Genomic DNA, 23,316 nt, shown 5'->3' on the forward strand with positions numbered 1-23,316 from the left:
ATAAAAGAGCATCTAAGAAAAACCCAAAGCAAATATCACTCTCAACAACAAAAGACTGGATGCTTGCCCCCTGAGGTCAGGAAAAAGAAAAGTATCTGCTCTCACTACTTCTATTTAATATTGTACCAGAGGCTCTAGCCCGGCAACAAGGTTAAGAAAACAGAACAAAAGTCATCCAGACTGAAAAGGAAAAGTAAATTATCTCTATTTGCAGGTGATATGATCATAGACATAGAATACCCTAAGAAATACACGGAAAGCCTATTAGAGCTAACAAACAAGCTCACCAAAGTTGCACGATACAAGCTCAGTATAGAAAAATCAACTGTATTTCTAACACACAGGCAATGAACAATCTAAAAATGAACTTAAGAAAGCAATTCCACTTATGGCAGCATCAAAAAAGAATAAAATACCTAGGAGTAAATTTAGCAAAAGGCATACAAAATGTATTCTCTGAAAACTGTAAAACATTTTTGAAAGAAATTTACAAAGACAAATAAATAAAGACACCCAATGTTCAAGGATCAGAAGATTCAATAATAAGATGGTAATTGTTCACAAATTGACCTACAGATGCAACACAATCCCTATCAAAATCCCAACTGTGACTTTAGATTTGGGGAGGTTTTTTAGACATGACGCCAAAAGCACAAACAACAAAAGAAACAGAAAATTGGATGTTTGTGCTTTAAGGGACGTCATTAAGAGTGTGAAAAAATGATCCACAGAATGAGAAAAATTGTGCAAATTATGTATCTCATGAGGGACTTGTATCTAGAACATATAACACGATTATAACTCAATAATAAAAACACTAATTAAAAACAGGGGAAATATCTAAACAAGTATTTCTCCAGAAAAGATCATACAAATGGCTAACAAACACATGAAAAAGATGTTCAATGTGATCAGCCATCAGGGGAATCCCAACAAAACCACAATGCGGTAACAGTTCCGACCCAACGGGACGGCTGGCATCAAAGGGACAGGTAATAACAAGTGCTGGGAAGACGTGAAGAACCAGAACTGCTGCTGGGAATATAAAATGGGACAGCCGTTTGGGCAAAGACTCTGGCAGTTCCCTAAAAGGGTAAAGAGAGCTGGCGTATGACCCAATACTTTCACCCCTAGACATACAACCAAGAAAAATCAAAATGCATGTCCACACACAAATCTACACCTAAATATTCATAACAACACCAGTCATCTTAACTGAAAAGGAGAAACGACACAAATGCCACTGACTGGTAAGTGATTAAATAAAATGTGGTGTAACCATACCCTGGAATAGTAAAAAGAAAGGAAGTACTGATACATTCTGTAAAATGGCTAAATCCTGAAGTTGTTATGCTAAATACAATAATCCAGTCACAAAGGATCACAGCATACAATATGGTACTGCTGACACAAAATCTGTCTCTCAGGAGAGAGACAAATCCATAAAGACTGACAGTAGTGGCTGCCCGGGGCTGGGTGGGCTGGGCAGGCTGGGTGGGCTGAGTGGCCTCAGGGAAACAGGGAGTGACTATTAACAAGCACAGTGTTTCTCTTAAGGGTGATGAAATGCTCTAAAACTAGGGAGTGATCGCGGTGGCACCCGCCACATTGTGAACACAGAGAAAACTACTGAATTGTACACTTTCAATGGGTGAATTGTACACTTTCAATGGGTGAATTGTACGCTATGTGAATTATATTGCAATAAAGCTGTTATTAAAAAATCTACTTTACCTTGAGGGAGTTGGGTCATCTTGGCCAAGGCGTGACATAATATTTATTAGGGTGTTAATTCCTATTTTAGAAAGAAATACACAAGTAAATACTGTTAGAAGCATTCCAGGCCATGATATAACATGTAGAAAGAAACTTATCTAGCTCACTCCAATTTGATTGTTTAAAGTTTTATATCTGCATGCATACAAGTTTAACAAACTTAGTGACTTAAAGCACTGGATAGGAGAAAGACATTTTTCCAGAAACTCATCCACCCTTATTACAATGCTCTCCTCAAAGTGGATGTTATTATTTACGGGTCAAGAAGCACTAAAGAACGAGAGGGTGGAGCAGCCACCAGGGAGCCAGGCCTAGTGGAGACTTCCTTTGCAACTGAGAGCACAGGCCAAAACCCAAGAGTAGAAGCCACGTACCCTTCTTCCGCATGTGCATGTGATGAACTTTTCTATCTCCGTATTTGGGCTGCCGAATGCCACAGTTAGACAGAGAATTCCTGGCATGGTCAGGATTCATTCCAAAATTCAAGTGATGACTCGGGTGAGTCATGGCCAGCTACAATTTCAGTGAAATCAAGTTCAGTCTTAAAAACCCAGCACAGAAGCGCCACCTTTATATCATCCCCAATGAAACAGGAAAGAGATCTGTCTAGCCAGTCGGTGGTCTTTCCATCTTATCTCCTTCCATGTCACATTTCCAGAGTTCTGGGGCAAGCCCTCTTCTAAAACTAAATCTAAAAATCCACAACTTTCAGAGGAAAGTGAGAGTACTCAAGACCTGAAAAGAAGAGACATAAAGAAGGAAAAACCACCAGAAGGAGCTCAGGTCTGGTAGGCAAATTTGTGCTTAGTTTATTTCTTTAGGGACAGTCTAAAAAGCAAAGTGAGAAAAAGAATCTGAAAGTGGCAACCAGAATGGAGGAGAGATGTTTCTGAACATCGCATCGTCTCCCGGAATAGAGAGCTCGATGCTCCCTGTGAAACCTGCCTGATGAACTACCCTGTCTGGTTATCATGCGTGTGCAGGGGAGTGATTCTTACCTGTAACAGACAACGATCCTGGAAAGTATATCCTATCAACTTGTCTAGGTGCATCAGGCATTGGTGGTAGCGAATATGATGAGTCAAGACGGGTAGCATCATTGCATGCTAAGAAAAAAAAATTGAACATTTTTAACTCTATAAAAACTTTAAAAATGCAACAAGAAGCATTTTCGCATCACAAATCCCATGTCATGGGATTCCCACAGTGTGCAGCTGCAGGGAGTCCCGACAAGTCATCTACAAGGGGGAGCGGGCCTTAGCTGTTTAGGGACCAGAATGCCCGGGTCTGACTCCTGCTCTGTCACCCACAGACTGTTGGACATGGGGCGCGTTATTTCACTTCTCAGTCTCAGTTTCCTCACCTGTAACACCGGGAAAATCAGTGTAGCTACTTTCAGGGACAGTTCAAAGGATTAAATAAGCAAACACAAAAAACTGCTTACAAGCCCCAGCAGCCCTCAGGCAAGTAGAAGTTCTGTCCTCCTCGTCTGTCTTGAATTCAAAAGGGAATGGCTTAGGATTCATCAATTCTGAAATGCAGTCATGGTTAAGCTCTTGAGAATCTAAGGGATGTAACTCTCTCCCCTCGAAATGCCCCTGCGCACACACATGCAAAAGCTGCACGCTGTGTCGATGTGCTCACAACCCCCTGACGCCCATCACCATCCTTTAGGCAAGGCCCCAGCCAGACGACCTTCAAAGGCTTGCCCAGTTTTCACACTTAACGCTCTAACGTTTCAAGGGTGACTTTTATAAAACCACCAATACAGGGAAGGCACCTAAGAACATGGAACTTGTACTTTTTTGTTTCAATCACTTTTCATTTCGCTATAGATTCCTCATTGGGAGATAATTTCATGAAAGGCATATCTTTTTCTTTTCTTTAATAACGTTTCCCTAGAAATCAAGAGAATAAAGGAGTCATTCTTGTTCATCAGAAGCTGGAGGATGGGCACAGCCCACAGGATGACTGACATATGCTTTGTATCTTTTTAGTCTTCAAAGTATTTTAAGCTGGCATTGTTTAAAAATACATGCAAAATGGGTTTGCTTGAAACTATAGAAATCAGTTTCTTGTATTATTAACTTAAAAAGATTAGTTCTCCCAAACAGAATTTCTATCAAGAGAACGTCCTTCCTTCCCATTCAGTTCAATAAATACATCCTGAGTCCCTCCATGTGCAAAGCTCACCAGAGCTGTACAGAGAAAAAGATGGAGACACTATTTTTTACCTCAAGGGCTTTCCACAGATATGGCATGATGATTGGAAGTATTGGCAGTTTGTCCACTTTGTTTTTATAAATGCTGTATTTAAAAAAAAAAACAACAACAAGACAAGACTATGGAATTGTGTGGCCAAACAATGCGGTTGTGCAGGCATCTGAACTGCACGGAGCGCACGAGAGCTGACGCTGCAACCCGAGGTGTGCAGGTCGTGGAGACGGCACAACGCCACTATCTTCCTGAAGATGAACTCAGACTGGCGCGTTGTTTATGTTTAGTACCTTCAGTGAGAAAGAAGCCACCACCCGTCAAGAAAACGACACCGTCTTTAGAGTACTCTGATTACTAGAAAATTATTATAACGTTAAGCCCAAATCTGTGTCCTGATTCCTCGGAATCTAGTTCTACCACTGGAGACGAAATTAAAAATTAAAAAATGGCAAGGTCCCGCATCTTCTCTTGCCTGACCTAAGTCTTACTTCCTGGAACCCTTACCCACGTGAAACAGCTTTGAGTCCCTTTGCCACTTCCTCTACACTTGCCCTGACATCATGGGAAGGTCAATATAACCCATGTCCATCTTGTATCCCAGACAACCGAGTCTTACTATTATCTACAAGACGGTTATAATCGCTAGCTCGGTTTTTAAAATTACCAATCTCTGCACTGCTGAAATGCATGCAATCACTGAGCATCTTTTTGTCCTCCTCTAATTCATGCCTGGCAACTGCTTTCATTTTTAAAAAGTTCCCCTGGAAGACTGTGAGGAAATGGCAGTGTGTAGTTTTAAATCTATTCAAATTCTCCCATCAAAATAGGGCAACTAGAGTAGCAAACCAGACTCATGAACGATATATACATAAAACTAGATGACAAAGCACCCCCATGAACGCCTAAATAAGAGTGTGTGAGGATGAAGACCCACGTGGTCTCGTCGTGTGTGTGAGAGAGAAAAGACAGGGAGGGTAGCAGGGCTCCTGAGGACTCTACGTGCAGAAGAACCGAAAGATCACCAACATGTATTCGCTGGCAGTGTGACCCAAACTGGAGACGGGGCTGCAGAACCCAGTTCACTGGGTGAGCACAAGAGGACCGCCTAGCAGAGAGCTAAGTGAGAAGAAGCATCAGGGAATCAAGTACATGGCAAAGACAAGACTAGAAAATTTAATAATTTTCACCATGGAGCTCACTGCTTGCATAAGCATGGTATTTACTCCCATATTTAAGAACTACCGCCTTTCTGGAACAAGGAAGAGTATAAATAAACATAAATTTTAAAATGATATAAATAAGTAAACATAAAAATATGCACTGCAAAAATACTCACTTTGAGCCAAAAGTCAATTAAAGTTAATTCACCCTGGCCATTCTCCCCTAAGTCATGTTTACCTTACTTTGAGTTTTTGCATTTAAATTTGAACTGGGTTGCTCCTATGTGGTGAATGAGTTGCTGAGTAACACCTCCAATTCTCCTAGGGTGGCATTTCTATATGTTGATGTTTTAAGCTCAATGTAGGTAACAGTTTACATTCACAACTCCCAGAATATTCACAGATGGCGAAGTAATATTCAATATGTCAAGATAAATAAACTGACACTTCATCTGTTCACCTAAGGTTTCGGGCTACAGAATGTCTCCAGGGTGATTTGGTTTGGGTATATAAGGAACTATTTCACCCAAGCACATGGACTTGATAGTTTCATTGTTGTCTTTAATAGTCTACATCCCCGCCCCCACCTCCCTATCACCGCCATTGTGCTCAGATTTCTTTCTCTTCTTCTTTTATCAACTTCTCAGGTAGCTGGCTGCCTCACACTTTCATTCATTTATATGCAGACTTAAAAAAAAAAAAAAGAAACCGTAAAACAATTCCTGTATTCAGTCTATGAACTCATGGTCAGCAATTTACACTCTTTATCAAGTCATTTATATGCGAGGATAATTTTACTCAAATCTTAAAAAAGAATTCCATTAGGAGCATTGGAGAATGTTACGTGAACCCTGAGAAAGAGGACACCTACTAAGACAGGATCCTGGTGGCTAGGTAGGCTCAAATTTTTTTCTTTTTTTAAAAGGAGCCTAGCAGCCATTTCTGCACAGGGGCCTCTAACACCAGCTGCACTCAGGGAGAGGTCTGCCCTGAAATGCTTGCCTCTGCCCTGCACTGCCTGCCTGCCTGCAATGTGCTTCTGCCACCAGGGCCAGCCCGTGTAAGACACTTCCTGGAATCCTATTTCAACCACTAGGACTGAGGCTTTCCACATCTAATCAGAGCTGCACGCTCCCACCAACTAGGCTCCACTCTGACCAATCAGGACAGTGACTTTTAGACCACACAAACTGCAAGGATTTGGAGCCCTCATTTGCATGAAAACAGACTAATCAGGGCCCAGGGGCAGGAATTTCTTTCCACAGAAGCCAGCTACCCTGTGGCTCTGAGAGCACACTTGCCCTTTCCACATAAGAGTAAAGACCACGTCTCCCTGGCTGAGCGGAAACACCGGAGGTGTCTGCCAGAGCAGACTGGCGCAGAGCTGAGCAGCCCAAAGCGCAGCAGAGCAGACCTGCACAGCACCTAGCAGAGTGGCGAGGAGCGCGGCAGATCCTGGAGGAGTGGAGCAGAGCTAGTGGAGAGGGGCCTGCTTGGGGGGGGGCGCTGCCTTGCACCACGCTGTTTTCACAGCTACATATCACAGCTGAGCTGTTTTGCACTGAATCAAGTTTCCTTCTTCACCACAGACAAATAAATTGGAAATTCCTGTCGGCACTGAATTGGCTGACAGTCAGCATAGCTTCTAAACAGACACAGTTGTCTTGGGAGAATGAGAGTCCTACAGAGGGAGGAACTACTATCAGATCAAGAAGTGTTCACCTTTGCGTGAGTTTTGATCAGCGTCCATTTTCTCTGGCCTGTTAGTCAAAGAAAGTAATTGAGTGCTTCTGCCTATCAACCTCAAAATGCATAACACACATACGGAGAAGACAACCTAGTCCTCGAGCCACTTCGAGTCTCGCTGAGGAACTAGACTAGGACGTCTGTGATGCAGCTGCAGGACACAAAACTGCAGCGGAACAGAGCGTTCACTTGGCACCCTGGCTTGTTTTACCAAGAGAACGGGACAAAAGGTCTTAATAGCTTTTTGTTTAAATTCCGTCCAGTGGAAGAAACAAATTAGGCCCCCACAGGGTTTTCTTATAAAACAAAACTTTGGTTTTAACCAAAAACTCCAGTTAGAAAATCGCCCTACGAGAAGGCCACGCAGGTCCAGGCCATTCTCAGGGCTCCACAATCTTAGGGTCCCCTTAAACAGTCACCTGGGCTTGTCACTGAGGTCACCACATTTTAAGCAGACTGTTCAACATTCTGCTCATTGTTTTTACGGCATCTACCTTAGGATGACGTAATGTTGGATTCAGACAAACACTAGCAAAAAGGAAAATCGGGTGATACAGCTTCAAGCGGCCCTCCGAATCGACAGAATAAGATACTCACTTCTGAAAGTACTTAGAGGAAGAAAATTGGTCAACTGGCAAAATAACTGAAGACTCGGGGGATGCAGCTGGGTACCACTGCAGATGACCATTCTCAAACTATGTAGCAGCACTGCATCAATAGCAGTTCATCTTAAAACACAACTATTTAGCTTTGGACATCACATGGTAAATGAATTACACGGCAATACCTTTAATTATTGGATTAAATCCCACTGTTCAATATAATAATTAAATGCCAACATTGATTTTTTTCTTAAAAACTCATTATGATGAAATGAATACCTAAGAGTGTCTGAACTTATTACAATGCATGCTACCATCAGAACAGATAAGTGGAAGCCCGGAAAGAATTCTTCAAAACGCTCAACACAGCAAATTATATTACCTGACCCCAACCTTTACTGTAATTCCCACGAAGTGCAACCAATACTAATCATAACAAAAAAGAAGGTGAAGAGTCAAAGAACACGCTGGGTTTTGGGGATCTCTGATCTGGTATAAATTCCACCCCCAGGGAAAACAAAAATGCTTAACACTTATTAGTGAGTCGGCATATACACCTGACATGTTCCTCCACAGAGTTCCTCTAATGAACAAGCACTACCATTTGGCTCAAACATAAAATTTACACTGAACTCTATTAGTTAATGCCTTCGGTTCCCTGCAGCGTGGGCTTGAGTCTCGGGCCGTAGAGTCTGCGCACGCAGCCTCAGGACTCTGCCTGCAGAGCTGCTGGGGCGCCTCTTTGCCGAGCACCTCCACATGGGCTGCAGCCGGGCGGGGGCATCTCCCGCACCCTCCCACTGTGCACCTGGGTGCACACGCCCACGGAACCAAACAAGACAATACCAAAACTAGCAACAAAAACGAAACCCAAATGACACAAAACAATGTATGTTTGGCGTCCCATTCAGCTACAAGATGATATGTTCCGTAGCAACCTCTCCAAGCAGGAACATGGCAGGGCCGGAGGCTGCTGAAGGAGAGGTGCACGCATGACTGTGTTCGCAGGAGCGTTGGCATTACCTGACAGACGTCAGAGCGGATGCCAGTCTTCCAGAAGCCCTGGCTGCTCAGCTCCACCGTCACTTCTCGCCTCATCGTGTTCTTCTGCCGTATTTTCTGGAGTGCTTCCTGGAAAAGAACCCGTTACAATGAGCAGCCTGGTGGTCGTAAAGCAATAGTAAGCCACACGTCAAGCATTAGAAAATAAGCCAGATTCATTCGCTATCACTCGTACATTCAGCTATTCGAACCTCTTCACGCCAAATTACAATAATTTACTTGAAAGGAAGGCCAGAATGTTCAAAGCCTTGGGTAACTAGATAAGAAAAAAATCTAAACAAAATCTACCATTCTGGCAAGTCCAAATTAAAAATGCCCTTTCAGCCCTGGCTGGCGTAGCTCAGTGGATTGAGCTCGGGCTACAAACCAAAGCATCACAGGTTCGATTCCCGGTCAGGGCACATGCCTGGGTTGCAGGCCACGGCCCCCAGCAACCGCACATCGATGTTTCTCTCTCTCTCTCTTTCTCCCTCCCTTCCCTCTCTAAAAATAAATAAATAAAATCTTTTAAAAAAATATCCTTTCACTGATAAAAATAAATAAATAAACAAAACCCCACAATGTGCAGTGTTTGGGTTTTGAAATCAGCATGTAAAAATTATAATTATATTGAGCCTCATGTCAAGCATTTACGTCTAAGGAAGGTAATCAGTAAATTAACCTGCAATCCACATAATTTTAAAAGTTGTTTTCAAATTTGCGAGCTCATTACAGAAACAGGCCAGGGGACATTTTATTAAATAAAGACAATAATCCAAAACTTCTGTAAGACGTAATCAGGAGCTGAGTCTCCTTTTGCTGACTTTCAAATAATTAATCATAAGAATGCTTTTAAATGTGTATGCTTATTCAACAACAATCTCATTGGAACGTGCAATAACAAAGGAGTCACCACCACCATCCGAACCGCCAATCAGAGGCAAGTGGAATGGAATATTTCACAAGTCCACATGGCAGCCTTTTCCCCTGGGTGCACCAAGAGGGGCATACTGTGGTCAGCTTCTCTCAGCCCTACCTCCCTCCTTCGCAATGAGGCCAACTGGCTCAAGTCACAGTGAGTGACAAAGCCAGAATTCAAACATTTTCCCAGCTTCAAAGCCTTGCTCTTATACCACCGAGCAGAATAAAACCTCATTGGGACAAAAATCTATTCTGATACCAAATTCATTTACTCTTAAAATGATAACTAAAACATAAGTGATCCTAGAATATAGGGATAATACTACCCATGAATAGAGAAATGTGGACTGTAGAACATAAAATCCTACAAAATAAGTTGACCTGACTAAACTGATAGATGTATAGAAGACAATCTTTTACAACCTTAAGACCAAGAAATCTGCATAAGACCCAAAGTTGTATTATGTGCAGTCTAATTAATGATAAAAAGCTGATCCACTAAGTTTTAAACTTTAATTTCTATAAAAGATATATTTATTCCCAATGATAGCAATCCATTAAGAAACGATCAAGAAGAAGAGGAAAAGAAACTATCCTTTTTAGGACAAAAAAATGGTTCCTTAGATATAAATAAGATAAAAAAATCACTCGGCATGCTAACGTGAGGAAGGGAGTAAAGGACGATATTTTGAAAGTATTTTCTATCTTACTCTAGAAGCACGGCAACCACGCAACAATCTTGAAATAAACCTGAAGTGCCTCATCACTGATCACAGAAAAACAGGGCTTAACACCCACCTCCCTCTGTGCTAGCTTCTGTTTGTCCGTCTGTTTGACCTTGGGACTATTTGCTAGGAGGTGGCGAAGTTTCACATAACTCTTCCAGAGTTTCTGGTACCTAAGGAAAAGGACAGAGACATGGTAAACAAAGAGAAGGCAAATCGGAAGCGCAATAAAGCCAGTTGTTTTAATAGGCCTGTTCCATCACAAATTGCATTATCTTTAATATCACAGCGGCAGCACGCCTTCCTTCATTCTAAGGTAGAATATGGTTTGGGGGTGTTGAAGGTCAGGATGACCAGGGGTCGTTTGGAACTTAGTTACTAAGCTGAGCATTGCTCATTTGGGTTGAAAATGAGGTGTCACTATATGGGTGAATGTCTCTGGAAAGAATTCCAAAGGAGAGATACAAAACCAATAGAAACATGTGCCATCTCTCGTCTAATCTCTTTGAAAGTAACACATTCTATTTAAATGTGGGCTTCCCGATGCTTGCTGAGAGGAAGACCCCTTTCTTAATAAGGATACTGGCAGTCCCCGAACTGCCCGCACTGAAAGCGCCAGCTGGAGAATACCACAAAAGAACACCCCATCTGTGCCAGTGCCTCGGCTGCCTGGCTGCGTCCCCTCTTCCCCTGGGGAGGAAACGAGACGGACGGTGCACACCGATACGGATATGCCGTGACACGGGCAAGCACACCGGGAGCCGAGTGTGCGAGACCCCGGGTCAGTCCAAAGGAGACTGTGCAGGCGTCCCGGGAAGGAGGAGAATGTGGGGCCCTTTATCGATCCCCATTCCCGCCTTCAGAGTCCACAAGAGCCTAATCACATTCTACTAACACTTTTCTGACAAGGAGGCACTTTCAAAGGAATTTTTTTTTGTCATCTTGAAACTGCTTCTGTCATTGAAACGGCTCCTTTCTCGCCCTCAGCTGGGTCTTTCCTTTTTGATAACAATTTCTTAGAGAATGGAGGAAAGAAAGGAGTACTTACACAGTGCCTGGGTCACTGCTTCATACTTTTATCCAAAGGGGGGAAAAAAAGAACAAAACCCTTTAGCCTCTTCTAATATATTAGCCAGAGTTGTATTTATGAACTGAAAATACCCCATGCCCTTTTCTCCCACTAGGAATCCTTTAAAAAAAAGTTCAGCCAGGAAAATGTTTGTTTAACAAGGTAGGAAATTCAGACACTCCTGAAGAAGATAATGGTGCTATGTCCAATCCCACACAGCCTCCTCTTCTCCCCAAAGACACTAACGTGCCAGTCAGAAAAACCCCAGTGTGGAAAGAAACACCAACTCTGGAAGTCAGAAGTCATGGCTCCTCCTTCCAACACAACCCTTCACTCTGCGTGGGGGGGTCTTGAGCTCTTTTTAAGATGCTCCAAAAAACAGAACTCTGAATAAATTCAGCAGTGCTAGGAACCACATGGTGCTACTTTCCTCTAGAGGGCACTGGAAAAATAGAAATAATAATAAGCGTTATAATGACAAATAAACGAAACGCTCCTTAAAGATCAAAAACATACAGGACTCTTGTTGACCATGATTGCCAACGATAATCTATTGAATAATAACTTCCTACAGTCACATATGTAGAGGAAATAATTCTTCGGGGTGCTACCAAAACTTGTTTCATTTGGTAACCGCAATTTGGAAACGTGACTCGTTAACTTTTCAGAAAGGAAAACATCTACTCAAGGGTATTCCTCTGCTGATTCAGCTGTTAGTAGAAGGTGAAATTGGCTAAGACAAACACCGAGAAATATCTTACTGTGGGTCTCCTGCATAACTCAACTGTGCAGGGCGTATCCCAAAGTGAACGATAATTGGAAAAGTGATCACATCGGGGTTGAACTGTTCACGATCCAGTTGATCGATGCGGACAGAGCTTGGTTTCTACAGAGAAAAATCAAAGCCGTTTATTCCCAGAAGAAGTCTTTAAGTATTGACTTTAACCTAAGCAGGAAAGAAATTAATCGGATTTTTTTCTAGGAAAGCCTCATCCCCAAAGGGAAAATGTCATTTAAACCCTTTAATCATAGCAGTTACACTAGATAAAAACTATAATGTCATCCCTGTAAATGAGTCTGTGCCATTTGGCGTAATGAACAATGATCTTGTCCTTTTCTGCAGTCCACACAGAAACCTTTAAAAAATTAAACTTTTAAAAGGACACCTAGTCAGATATAACTTTTCCTTAACCTCTCCAAAGGCACAAGGGGAAGGATTCACATCACGGAGAAGAGATGTGCTGGCTTCCTCTGCCTTCATTCACGTTTCGGATTGATAGCTCACTTCTAGCAAGGATGCATGCACAGACAGATACGCCTCTACGGAACTGTTTCCCGTTAGTTCTCTGTGTACCTTATGTATTCTTCCCATTCCGCGTCTTTAAATTAGAAGGTATGGTATGGTAATACAAGGCCAAATGGTTAAGCTTCTCTTATTATGTCCATGTAGGCCATTGTTAATTGTAATAGAGAGTCTCATGGGGTTGATTTCAAGTCTAATAAAGGAAAAACTGAACAGTGTGTTCCTTCTTGAGTTACTAAAATATAAGGAACCATTTGTAAAATACCTTTCATCCTGAAAACTTAAATTTGTAAAAAAAAGGTAAAATCATGGAGAGAGTGTTTTAGCAACCTTCTTGCTTAAGGATACTCTGGACAGTCCCTAGTAAGAAAGTAAATTCTTACTGGGAGACTGTGGGATCTTTGGCTCAGCTGCTTTGGAGCCAAAGGCGACAGAATTGATCCTCACGGAGGCCAATAAGCTTCATTCTGTCGCACAGCAATGACCAGTAACTGGAGTCTGGTTGGTGGCCTGGATTGTCCAGGACAGAGGGGTTGCAATACTAAAAGCGGGAAAGCCCAGCAGCTGGGACCAGCTGGTTACCGGATCCACAACTGCACCCCAGGTACCACCTGACAAATCCAAGTAGGTGACAATATGAATGGGTCTGCGTAAACTTATCCAGAGTAGTTTAAAAACAACTTCTATTTAAGTTTTTAAAGAATATTTAAATGTTATTTAAGCAAAATTTCACTAGTATCTTCAAAAGTTGACCCCAGGTCTCAAAACTGATAACTAGAGAAGATCTCAGTCACAGGTAACCTAATATAAAATTGAATAAACGCTTACGCACAGTAACAATGCGTTATCCAGGCCTAAGGATCGTTTCCAGTACTTTGTGCATCAAAGCAGCTGGATTCCTTTTCAAAAGAGTAAACACGTAACTGAAAAATGCTGGCGAATTATTCACATTTCCATGACTTTAAACACCATGCTATGGTATCAACAAGGAAATGGTGATTTAAAATATCTATAGCATTTCTAAATTTATACAGGTTGGGGAGGGAATGAAGTTAAGTTCTAGAATTGGGCCACACTCTACAATATTTGTCATTCCATCCTGGCAGAAGAATAGAAATCCTTCTTACTAATGACCAAAGTACTCTCTGGCAGATGCAAAGTGCCAAGAGAGGGAGATTAATTCTTTTAAGTTCTATAGCAATCAAGTAATTAATGTGACCATAGGGCTTGAAAATTTAATAAATTCCCCCATATTCTTGCTGTTGAGTGATCTTCCAAAGCAAGTACTGCAGAGGATGAAAGGTGGTGCCATGCACACTCTGCCTTATTCTCAGAATAATGAAAGATATTTGAATGATACTGGGTTTTCAGGATCCTGTCCTCCTGTAATCAAAATTTTAGGTAAATACTAAAAAAGAATGAACTTTGACGTGTCCCAAAGCCTGGCATCCAAGTTTACCTTTCTTAATTTATTCCCGATTACTTTCCAACACAAACCTTCCATCCAGACTAACCTGGTTTCCTCAGTATCTTGAAACTAGCCACACACCATGCCAGGCATGTACACTTAAACATGCCAGTAACACACAACTTCTCGGTTCCTTAAAGATCTCATGATGGGCTTTCCTGGCTGGCTTTTTACGGACTGGCCCACAGATTCATCACAGACCCCTCCTGTATGGACATGCTGTGAGACCGGACCCGGACGAGCGCCACATACAACCCACACACTTTACTAGTACCGGCTCACAGAGCTGTCCCTCAGCGATGAGCTGAATGATGATCATGGTCGTGGAGTAAATGTCCTCTATGCCATTGGCTCAATAACAACCAATGAATGAATGAGAAGCACCAGGGGATTTTTTCTTTTTTTTTTAACTACAGATCCTTGGGCCTCCCTGGAGTATATGGGGTGGGGATGATCATGGCATTGTTATATTTTTAAAAGCTCTCCAACTGATTCTAGGATTTCAGGAAATTTTAACCACGCCATGGAAGGAAGGTCCAGGGTAAGAGTGTTCCCAAAGTGTCCACTGTAAATCATGGGACGCTTGAAGCAGACCTACCAAGATGAAGAGATAATGTCTACCATCACCTCAACCCATCTCCTGACCCAGCTATAAACCTGACAGGAGAAATGTAAATTTATGCGACTGTCTAAAGAAGAAAAATTAAATTCACAGTCATGCTCTCATAGTGCTATGACTTGTGTACTTCTTTTAAAGTTACTTGAACAATGACTTATGTGGCTTAAAATATAACAGTAAAAACTAGGACTTTTCAGTTTTAAATAAGTTTTATATTTTAAAACATTTTTATTAAACACTTCCATTTTCAAGATTTGTTTAAAACAATCAGCACGAACTGGAAAGCTGGGTTTGCAAACAGCAACATTCTGCTGGTGCAGATGTTATTGTCATGCTACAAAAAGTTGGTCCAGAGCTTTTATTTTTATGAATTGTGGCTATTAAACAATTTGGCAGCCTTTTTAAAACAACAGCTTTGTATAAATAGATTATTCTGTTTCTTTACATGGAAACATTTTAATTCTCCATTTCTGGAAAACCTTATCCTGGTAAGATGCCAATATATAACTATTTTATGAAACAATAACATATTTTGAAAACAATAATTTCAATTATAAAACAGCATCTTCTTTATAAAACTAGTTATCTTTTAATTCTCTCTCTTAATTTTTATATCTTTATTTAAACAACATTAGAAGCTAATTTTAAAACAAAATAATAAGTAAAAAGAAATGCGAAATGTATGTGATAATTATGGCAAAGGATCAATAAACAGATGAATGAAAAAGGACAAAAGGACAAATACCACATAAGAAAATTAGACAAAGGATATTAATAGACCATTATCAAAAGAAAGCATAAAAGGTCAATAAACATTTTAAACATCAATTTTTGCTCGAAACCAAAATAAATACAAAACTGAACTAAGTAATATTTTTCCTCATCAAACTGACAAAGTTTTTTTTGTTAAAAGGGTATAACCAATATGAAGAAATGGGCACTCGCATGTTCCCCTGGTCAGAGAGCGGATTTCACGGCCCTTCTGGAAGGTATTTGACACATGAACCAGAAACCTTAATATGTGCATATATTCACACTACTAATTTCACTTACAGGACTTCATCAGAAGGAGTCAGATGGACAAATATTCGAAGATACAAGCATATACACACATATACACACATATGCAAATGCAATGAAACAGTTGTCATAGCAAAGGTCTGGGAGCAACCTGGGCACCCGACAAGAAGGAGCTACTTTGATAACTTAGGGGCCTTTTTCCTTTTTCTCACTACACTCCTAAAGAATTTTAAGATTATGGGAAAATGATATTTGTGGTGGTTTCTAGACAAGGATGAGAGGGAAAAGGTCTAAATATTTAATATTTAATATAATAATTCTTCATAGTATGATGCCAAAACAATTTGAAATATGTCTGTCCTAAAGAGATCACAAAACTGAACAGTATCATCTTTGCAGAATGGAAATATGGATCATTTTTATTGCCTTCTTTGGGCTGCTCTTCGACTTTCCTAATTTTCTACAGTGAAGATAGATTACTTTTATACCTAGAGAGAAATCAGACCTGAACATATCTAAAAACTTCAAAGTTCTCCATCATGAGCAGAATAAATTTATTAAGACGGACTCACTACCAAATATGCCTACATTGCAATATTTTCCGTACTTGCTAAATACTTTAAAAATTGCTCAAGGATAAGACGCAACGAGTACATAACCTTTGAAAAGCAGTTACTGTTTTTCTGAAACACTCGGATCTGGGAAGAGGGGCTCCGTGTCTGAGGGTGTGAGCACCAGGACGTACCGTGCCGGGGTTGGTGACGATCATGCCCTTGCACTCCTCCGCGTACTTCTGCCACTCCAGCTCCTCCCACTGCAGCATGTTGGCGATCTCCTCCTCGGGCACCAGGGCCTTGCTGCAGCGCAGCAAGTACAGGAGGATCTGGTGCATGGACAGCACTTCCTTTCCTCCATCTGGCGGGGAGTGCAGAGAGGGGTTGGAAAGTAAGGCTGCCCAATGAACAGCCAATCCGGCGAGTGAGGAAAAGCAAGACGGCAGGGAAAACAGAACATTTCTGTGAAGGTGATGTAGAATTTACATTGTTCCGCCAGGTGCCAAACAACCCAAAAGCCGTTTGTTTCGCTGATGAACGGTGCTCATAAACCATCTCATTTAGAAAACGGTAAGAGCAACATTATAAACGATGAAAGGGTCCATTTGTGAGGTATGAATATAAGAAAAGGTGACTACCTAAATAAATTTAAAACCACCGGCTTGCAGAACCACAGTTTGTAAAATACAAAACTTAAATATTTTATCATTCTTTCTAGGGTAACAGATGAAAGCTCTTTAGAAGAGATGTTATTGTCTTAAAGAAATTCTAAGCGTTGGGGATATTTACGGATGTTTTCAATAAACGATTACTGTGTTATGGTCTAAATTTCTGGTGCTAATGTGCTGCACCTGCCATGATGAATAGACGTACAGGGCCTGCGCTAATATCATGGAGATGATTCTGGAGTTAGTACATGGGAAAATACCAAGTGTTCTGAGGCTTACAGAGCACATACCACGAAGTACGGAAGACAGAAACAACAAAGGACGTAATTACAGTACCTTGGGAAAAGCCAATTAATCTGGTGCTTGACGAACCAAAGACTCATTTAATGCGGGCATTAATTTCGGGTACACAGCCTCCTGCCTCCTCTCTGGACCAACACGTGCAGCCACCTCACGTCCCCTTTCTTTGCTCAGGCCCACCCGGAGGAAAGACAACAGCCCTGAAGGTTTAGAGGGCAATGTCCTCCCCAGGTCACGACATACGCTAGCAGCAGCAGTATAGGGCCAAACGCTTCACAAGAAATGAGGGAACCGAGATGGCGGGGATGGGTGGGCACAAATGAGAGTGCCCCGTTGGCACTGGAGGAGTTAGCGACAGGCAAGGAATTTGGAGTACCGGAGCATGGAAAAGGTTGAAAGACTTTAATACAAGTTGCTATGGGCTAAGAACTTGGGAAGGCCTACACATGGGAGAAAGAAGAGAGTAAAGATCAAGATTTCTTTTTGATTTGTGTGGTTTTTTTTATCTTGGCTGCTACTCTGAATCTAGATGGCATTGCTGCTACAGAGCTACTGTATGTGTAGGCATACATTCATTCGTTGATCTGAATACTCGTTTATTCATTCAGCAAATATTTACTGAGCCCCCACTACGTAGCAGGCACTCTCCTAGACGCCGGAAACACAGTGGCGATCTGAACAGGCATAGCCCCTTATATTGCAGAGGGGAGAAAGGGAACACACAACTACACAACAGATCAGGCCTCGGTGAGGACCGCGAAGGAGACCGAAGTGGGCCAGGGCCCGCAGCTATGCATAAGGCGTGGTCGAGGAAGGTGTCTGTGACGAGGAGCCATGTGAGCAAGGACTGAAAGCAGCAGAGAAGCCCACTGTGCAGCAATCCGGGAGAAAACTGTCTGGGTTCACAGCGCAAGTCCACAGGTGGAGAGAGACTCACATGTTCCAGGAAGTGCAAAGAGGCCAGTGTGGATGGCATGACATGAGGACAGTGTGAGGGACGGTCAGCAAGACGGTCCGTTCGTGCAAAGCTTTACAGAGCACAGCAAGAGCTCTGGATTCCATTCTCAGGTGGGAGCATGTTTCCAACATTATGGACCACTATGTGTGGGCCATACCACAGTCGTGGGGGAAAAGCACAGACAAAGCCATAGGTCTAGGCCCTCATGATGCACGTAGAGTAATAATGATTAATCACCGTTCCCAGAGGGATCTTTGCAGAAAGCATTCTGCAAATAGAGTTCTCTTAACCAAGGAGTCACTAAAACGCAAAATACAATCACCTCACACGAGGACCTGTTCTGTCTACTGACTCAGATAATTGTTCACAAGCAGTGAAATTTTTATGCCTCATTACAAAACATCTGCCTTAGACCCAGGAACCACTTTGATTAACAAACTTCCATGATTGATGACCTATTTATATATCAAAGTTTGTCTCAAGACATTTCAATATGACTCCACGTGACATGTCTTCCTCAGTGAGGTCCCCCTCTTTGCAAAGGGGCCCAGCAAACCTAGTGCCTGTTGGTCATAAGGCCTCTTGTCGGTGTGGGCCCACAGTAATCTCTGCTTCCAGGGGCCCTGAAGCAAGCAAGTGAACAAGAGAACTCCACTGTCCATGCACTAGACCCTCTAGTACTCGTTGCAGTGCAGCGAGGCCCTGGTGCCCGAGGAGGAGATCACCACTGGAATATGTCGACTTGCACTGCACATGTACACAGTCAGAACAGCAGGGATAAGGGAAACCTACAGAGCCTTGAGACTAGGAACCACCAAGAAAAGAAAGAGTAAAATAGCATTTGGCTCATAATCTCCTATTTGGTAAGATTCCTAAAGAGTACTTCGGACCAATAAGGGTATGCCAGGAGTCCTGGATACCATAAGAAGGAGCAGAGGGTTGTTTTCCTGTAAGGATCAGAAAGAAGTTTTGAAGTTTTACTTGGAGAGGTTGGGTGGTGCACAGCGGATGGAGCAAACAGATGCAACTCCAAGTACCCGAAAAACAGCACCAGATCCTCGCCACAAAGCAGTTACAGACGGCTGACCTCGTGGAACTTCCAACAAAAGTGAAGCACTGTTGGAAGTTCCAACAGTAGGGGCATTGAATTTAAAGCAAAAAGACTGAAAAAAACAAAAGAGCTGTCAGAAGAACATACATAAGCCTACAAACCCAGGGCATTGCCCGATTCAGGAGAATACTCGCAAGATAAAGACACAAGGCCAACGGCGCCTGTGGGAACACTTCCACGGAGCCTGGGCACAGAGCTGCCAACGTGGGAGGAGTTCTGAGGCAGCAGAGGAACGGGAATACTTCAAATAAACATGCACACGTGCGCGCACACACACACACACACACACAGCAGGTGCAAAGTTGGGAATACTGAAGGAGAAAGTGTAAATCCATGTTGAAATCTGCTAAATATTTAAAATAGCACCTAAAACCCAACAAGGTAGATATTTAGCACCGTGAACAAGCAGAAACCCAGGGCAGACAGCCTGAGGAGGGGGACTGGGCTGCTGCCTCTGGTTCAGCGATGGGGTGCGATCCCTATGGAAATACAAGGAAAAGTGGACAAGACCAGAGAGTCCCAGCAGAACCCCAGCTCCACGAAAAGACACTCATAAATATCCGTGGAATGACTTTCTAGAGCAGATAAATAACAGAGCCACTCGCTCACAGACGGCCATGAATTTACTAATGTTAATGAATTGGCTCTTTTGGTTTGTCTGCTTTGCTACATGTTTATGTTGGGGATTTATGGGACTGTGTCACCGCGGGCTAAGAAGCAATTTTGATCTCGTTGGCTGAGATAAATAGGACATGATATAAATGAGAAGTCAGAGTGGGCGCGCTGAGGTTAGCAGGAGCTGCGCCAGCGCTGGGGCCGGACCATGACAACAGCTCATTATTCGGGAAGAACTGGAGTTTGTGTTTCAGGGAATGAATCTGGACAGTCATTAACGAACTGACAGACTTTATAAACTGTTTCTTAGAGACCCAGTCCTCTCCATTTATATTGCTGGATTATTTATATGGTTATTTGCGGGGAGGGCAATTTGTTAGGGACTTTGTGTTAAGAACATGGCTGGTTATACAAGTATTTCTCGGCAGCCTACCACTCTATTTTAAGAAATACAAACACGCCTTCCTCTTTCCCTACACTGAGAATAACGGAGTAACTGCATTACTATGTCTCCTGTGTACTCTGAGTAAGATGCCTTTACTAATCTTCATGTTTGAAAACTTGAATTAACAACAGGTATTTCCTAAACTTTCCAAATATAAAGTCACATTAAGATGCCATCTCAATTAATGTTTTTTTAAGCCACACTTGCCTCCCTGGGAATTCTGATACTCCCCCACCCTCCTGCCCCCTGTCAGCCACACTAAGAACTACTTCTTCAGAATGGGGCCACTTCCAACAACCGATCTGCAAAACCGACTCAGGATTCCAAAGCTCTACAACAGCAACGGCACAAGCAATGAGCAGGTTTCCCCGCTGATGCAGCCTTCCCAACCTGAATTACACTGTGCTCCAGCCCCAGCTCCAGCCAAAATAAACTTTAAACTGGCTCCAGGAGAGTTCACGTCAACGGTCTGACTATACTAAAGGGAGATGCGGGGATAGGGAAAAAAAGGAAAACATTCTTAAAATCTCAATAAACTGGTGGTTCTCTGGTTTCACTACTAGCAAACCGACCTTCATTGAATGATACTTAGTTTAAACCATAAGCTTAATTTTGAATACATCTGTATAAAGTCTCTGAGGCAGCTATCTTGAAGATGAGTTAACTGGGGAACTGAAAAAAGTATGATGCTTGACAGACTTTCAACCGGAGATGATAAACTGGAGCCAACGAAAAGCGAGTGAGGACGGAGCACCGTGAACAAGTGCCTGAAACACACGCCAGCCACGCACTCTTCCCTTGAGCGCGAGTGAGACGCTGGCGCCGGCGCCGACAGCGAACTTGCTTCCACCTATCAGACGAAACTACAGAGGACGAGCAACACTCAGTGCTGGCAGATGTACAGAAAACGTGCACTGCTAAACATGCTGGTTACAACTACAAACTATGTCCTCTTTGGAGGGAACTGGGCCAGTATCTTTTCAAATTTAAAATGTGCATATTGTTGTAACGAATAATTTCACAGCTGGGGCTCCACCTTAGAGAAACAATGACACAGATGCTGAAGAATAGATGTGTAAGATGAGTCCTGAAGTATTTTTATAACGGGGAACAACGGAGATCTCCAGAATATTCTTCACTAGAGAAATCATCAAAAGTTAATGTCTGGGCCCTGGCTGGCGTAGCTCAGTGGATTGAGCGCGGGCTGGGAACCAAAATGTCCCAGGTTCAATTCCTAGCCAGGGTACATTCCTGGGTTGCAGGCCAGAACCCCCAGCAACCGCACATTGTTGTTTCTCTCTCTCTTTTTTTCTCCCTTCCCTCTCTAAAAATAAATAAATAAAATCTTTTAAAAAAAAAGAAGTTTTGTATAATTTAAAAAAAAAAGTTAATGTCTGTTCATACTATGGAATTCTACCTAGGTTCTAAAGAACGAGGCAGTGTATTTATAGAGGGGATGCCTCTCTATAAATACAAGTGATGTGACGTATTGAGTATTAATTAGCCCGCTGATAGACAAGAGCATTAATTCTTCCCATACAGGTTACAACAAATACAAATCAAACCTCTGAGAGCACCTACTCATTTTCACACACCGAGAAAGGGTGTTCACTTTTTACTCGACACACCTGTGCACTGTGTGTCACATACACGTGCGCACACACACCCAAGTCAACCCAGGTAAGGGCTGAGGTATCACCTCAATTCTGTGAAGAAAACATGGTCATTTCCATGAACGGTGCCTGGTCAGTTGGGTATCCATATGAAATCTTCAAGGTTTCTTTAGTATGTATATTTTCAAAGTATATCATGTTTAAAAAATAAATCAACAGACCTTTTTTTTAATGACAACATGTTACCCCTACACAGTATGAAAAACATTTTGTGAGAGTAAAAATCCCACAAAGTAAGTATCTGACATAAGATTTTTCTTTGTGATGATTCTAAGACTGTCTACTTTCTCTTGCGGATTTGCTTGGTCATAAAATTCATAGAGGCAGACAGATACTGAAAGAAAAGGCTTTTCAAGAAACTCATTCTAACGCCGCCACTTTATGGTAAGTTCACTGCTACAGCGCCATTATAAAATGTATTCACTTGAAAAGAAAAAAAGGACTTCTCAATAAAATAAAACCAGATGTATAAAGGGGAAAGGCTTTTGAATACATTTGCCAAACAAAATAAACATTAACAATAATGCTAAAAATGTGAGTAACACTATTCTAAAATAAAAATAAGTCTTTGTGACCACGTGAGGGGACTGAAGGAAGGGCAAAACCCCGAGGAAAATCTAAGGCAGACTGAATGGACGAGAAACAAAAGCCACAGAGGGATGATGCATCAGAGCTGGGTGCTTCTGGAGGAGGAAGCAGAGCTTCCTTAGGCAGGAAAGTACGGAGAGCTCAGCTGGCAGACCAGGCCAGCGGCCCGGTACCACATGAGGCTCACACTAAGCGTGCCCCTGGATATGGTCTTCTGGAGGTCGGCTTTGACAGCAGCAGGAGCAGCAGCAGGGTGGGGATGGGGTCAGTGGGGCAGGGGTACCCCAGCGAAGCCTGCTGTGAGTGGACCGGAGTCTGACAGGCTCTCAGGGGAGTTCTAGGGCCTGGGGGAGGCAGGCTTCCTGATCCAGGGGGGGAAGGGGCAGCAAGTGTGAGGAGGGGAGCGTGAGCACTCGGCAAAATTTCTGAAACTGCTGATACGCAGAGATGAGCCTAAAGCTCAACAGCCGAAATTACAAATCACGGATTTATCGCAGCAGCCAAATTTTTGCTCCGGCATCTCTGAGTGGCCCACATATGGGAGGAGAAAAGGCGAGCGGCTGAACTGACATTTCCATGGAGGATGGGGGTTAGCAGAAGGCGCAGAGCCCACCGGAGCCGAGAGACAGAAGTCAGAACACAGGGCCGAAGCAAGAAAGCAAAGAAAGGCGACTACGCAGGGAGAAAAGGGAAGATGCAAGTAAAAAAGCAAAGCAACCGAGGGCACGAGAGGCTGG

At 42.6% G+C, this 23,316-nt stretch overlaps 1 protein-coding gene across 10 annotated transcripts in view; it reads right to left on the bottom strand.

The window, feature by feature from the left end:
* The window catches only part of DROSHA (drosha ribonuclease III), a 106,032-nt gene that overhangs the window by 40,158 nt on the left and 42,558 nt on the right, over positions 1-23,316 (bottom strand). For 9 of the 10 annotated variants that reach the window (XM_045848184.1, XM_045848180.1, XM_045848188.1 and 6 more), the window contains 7 exons: positions 16,413-16,582; positions 12,019-12,143; positions 10,262-10,361; positions 8,525-8,632; positions 2,775-2,882; positions 2,151-2,289; positions 1,735-1,795 (listed from right to left, as the gene is read on the bottom strand). In XM_045848184.1, the coding sequence (XP_045704140.1) occupies positions 1,735-1,795; positions 2,151-2,289; positions 2,775-2,882; positions 8,525-8,632; positions 10,262-10,361; positions 12,019-12,143; positions 16,413-16,582 (811 nt within the window). The remainder of the gene's footprint in view (positions 1-1,734; positions 1,796-2,150; positions 2,290-2,774; positions 2,883-8,524; positions 8,633-10,261; positions 10,362-12,018; positions 12,144-16,412; positions 16,583-23,316) is intronic. The other variant, XM_045848185.1, reaches the window with a different exon arrangement.

Source organism: Phyllostomus hastatus, unplaced genomic scaffold, assembly GCF_019186645.2.
Source record: "Phyllostomus hastatus isolate PE091 unplaced genomic scaffold, TTU_PhHast_1.1 phas_contig_58, whole genome shotgun sequence".
Taxonomy (NCBI): domain Eukaryota; kingdom Metazoa; phylum Chordata; class Mammalia; order Chiroptera; family Phyllostomidae; genus Phyllostomus; species Phyllostomus hastatus.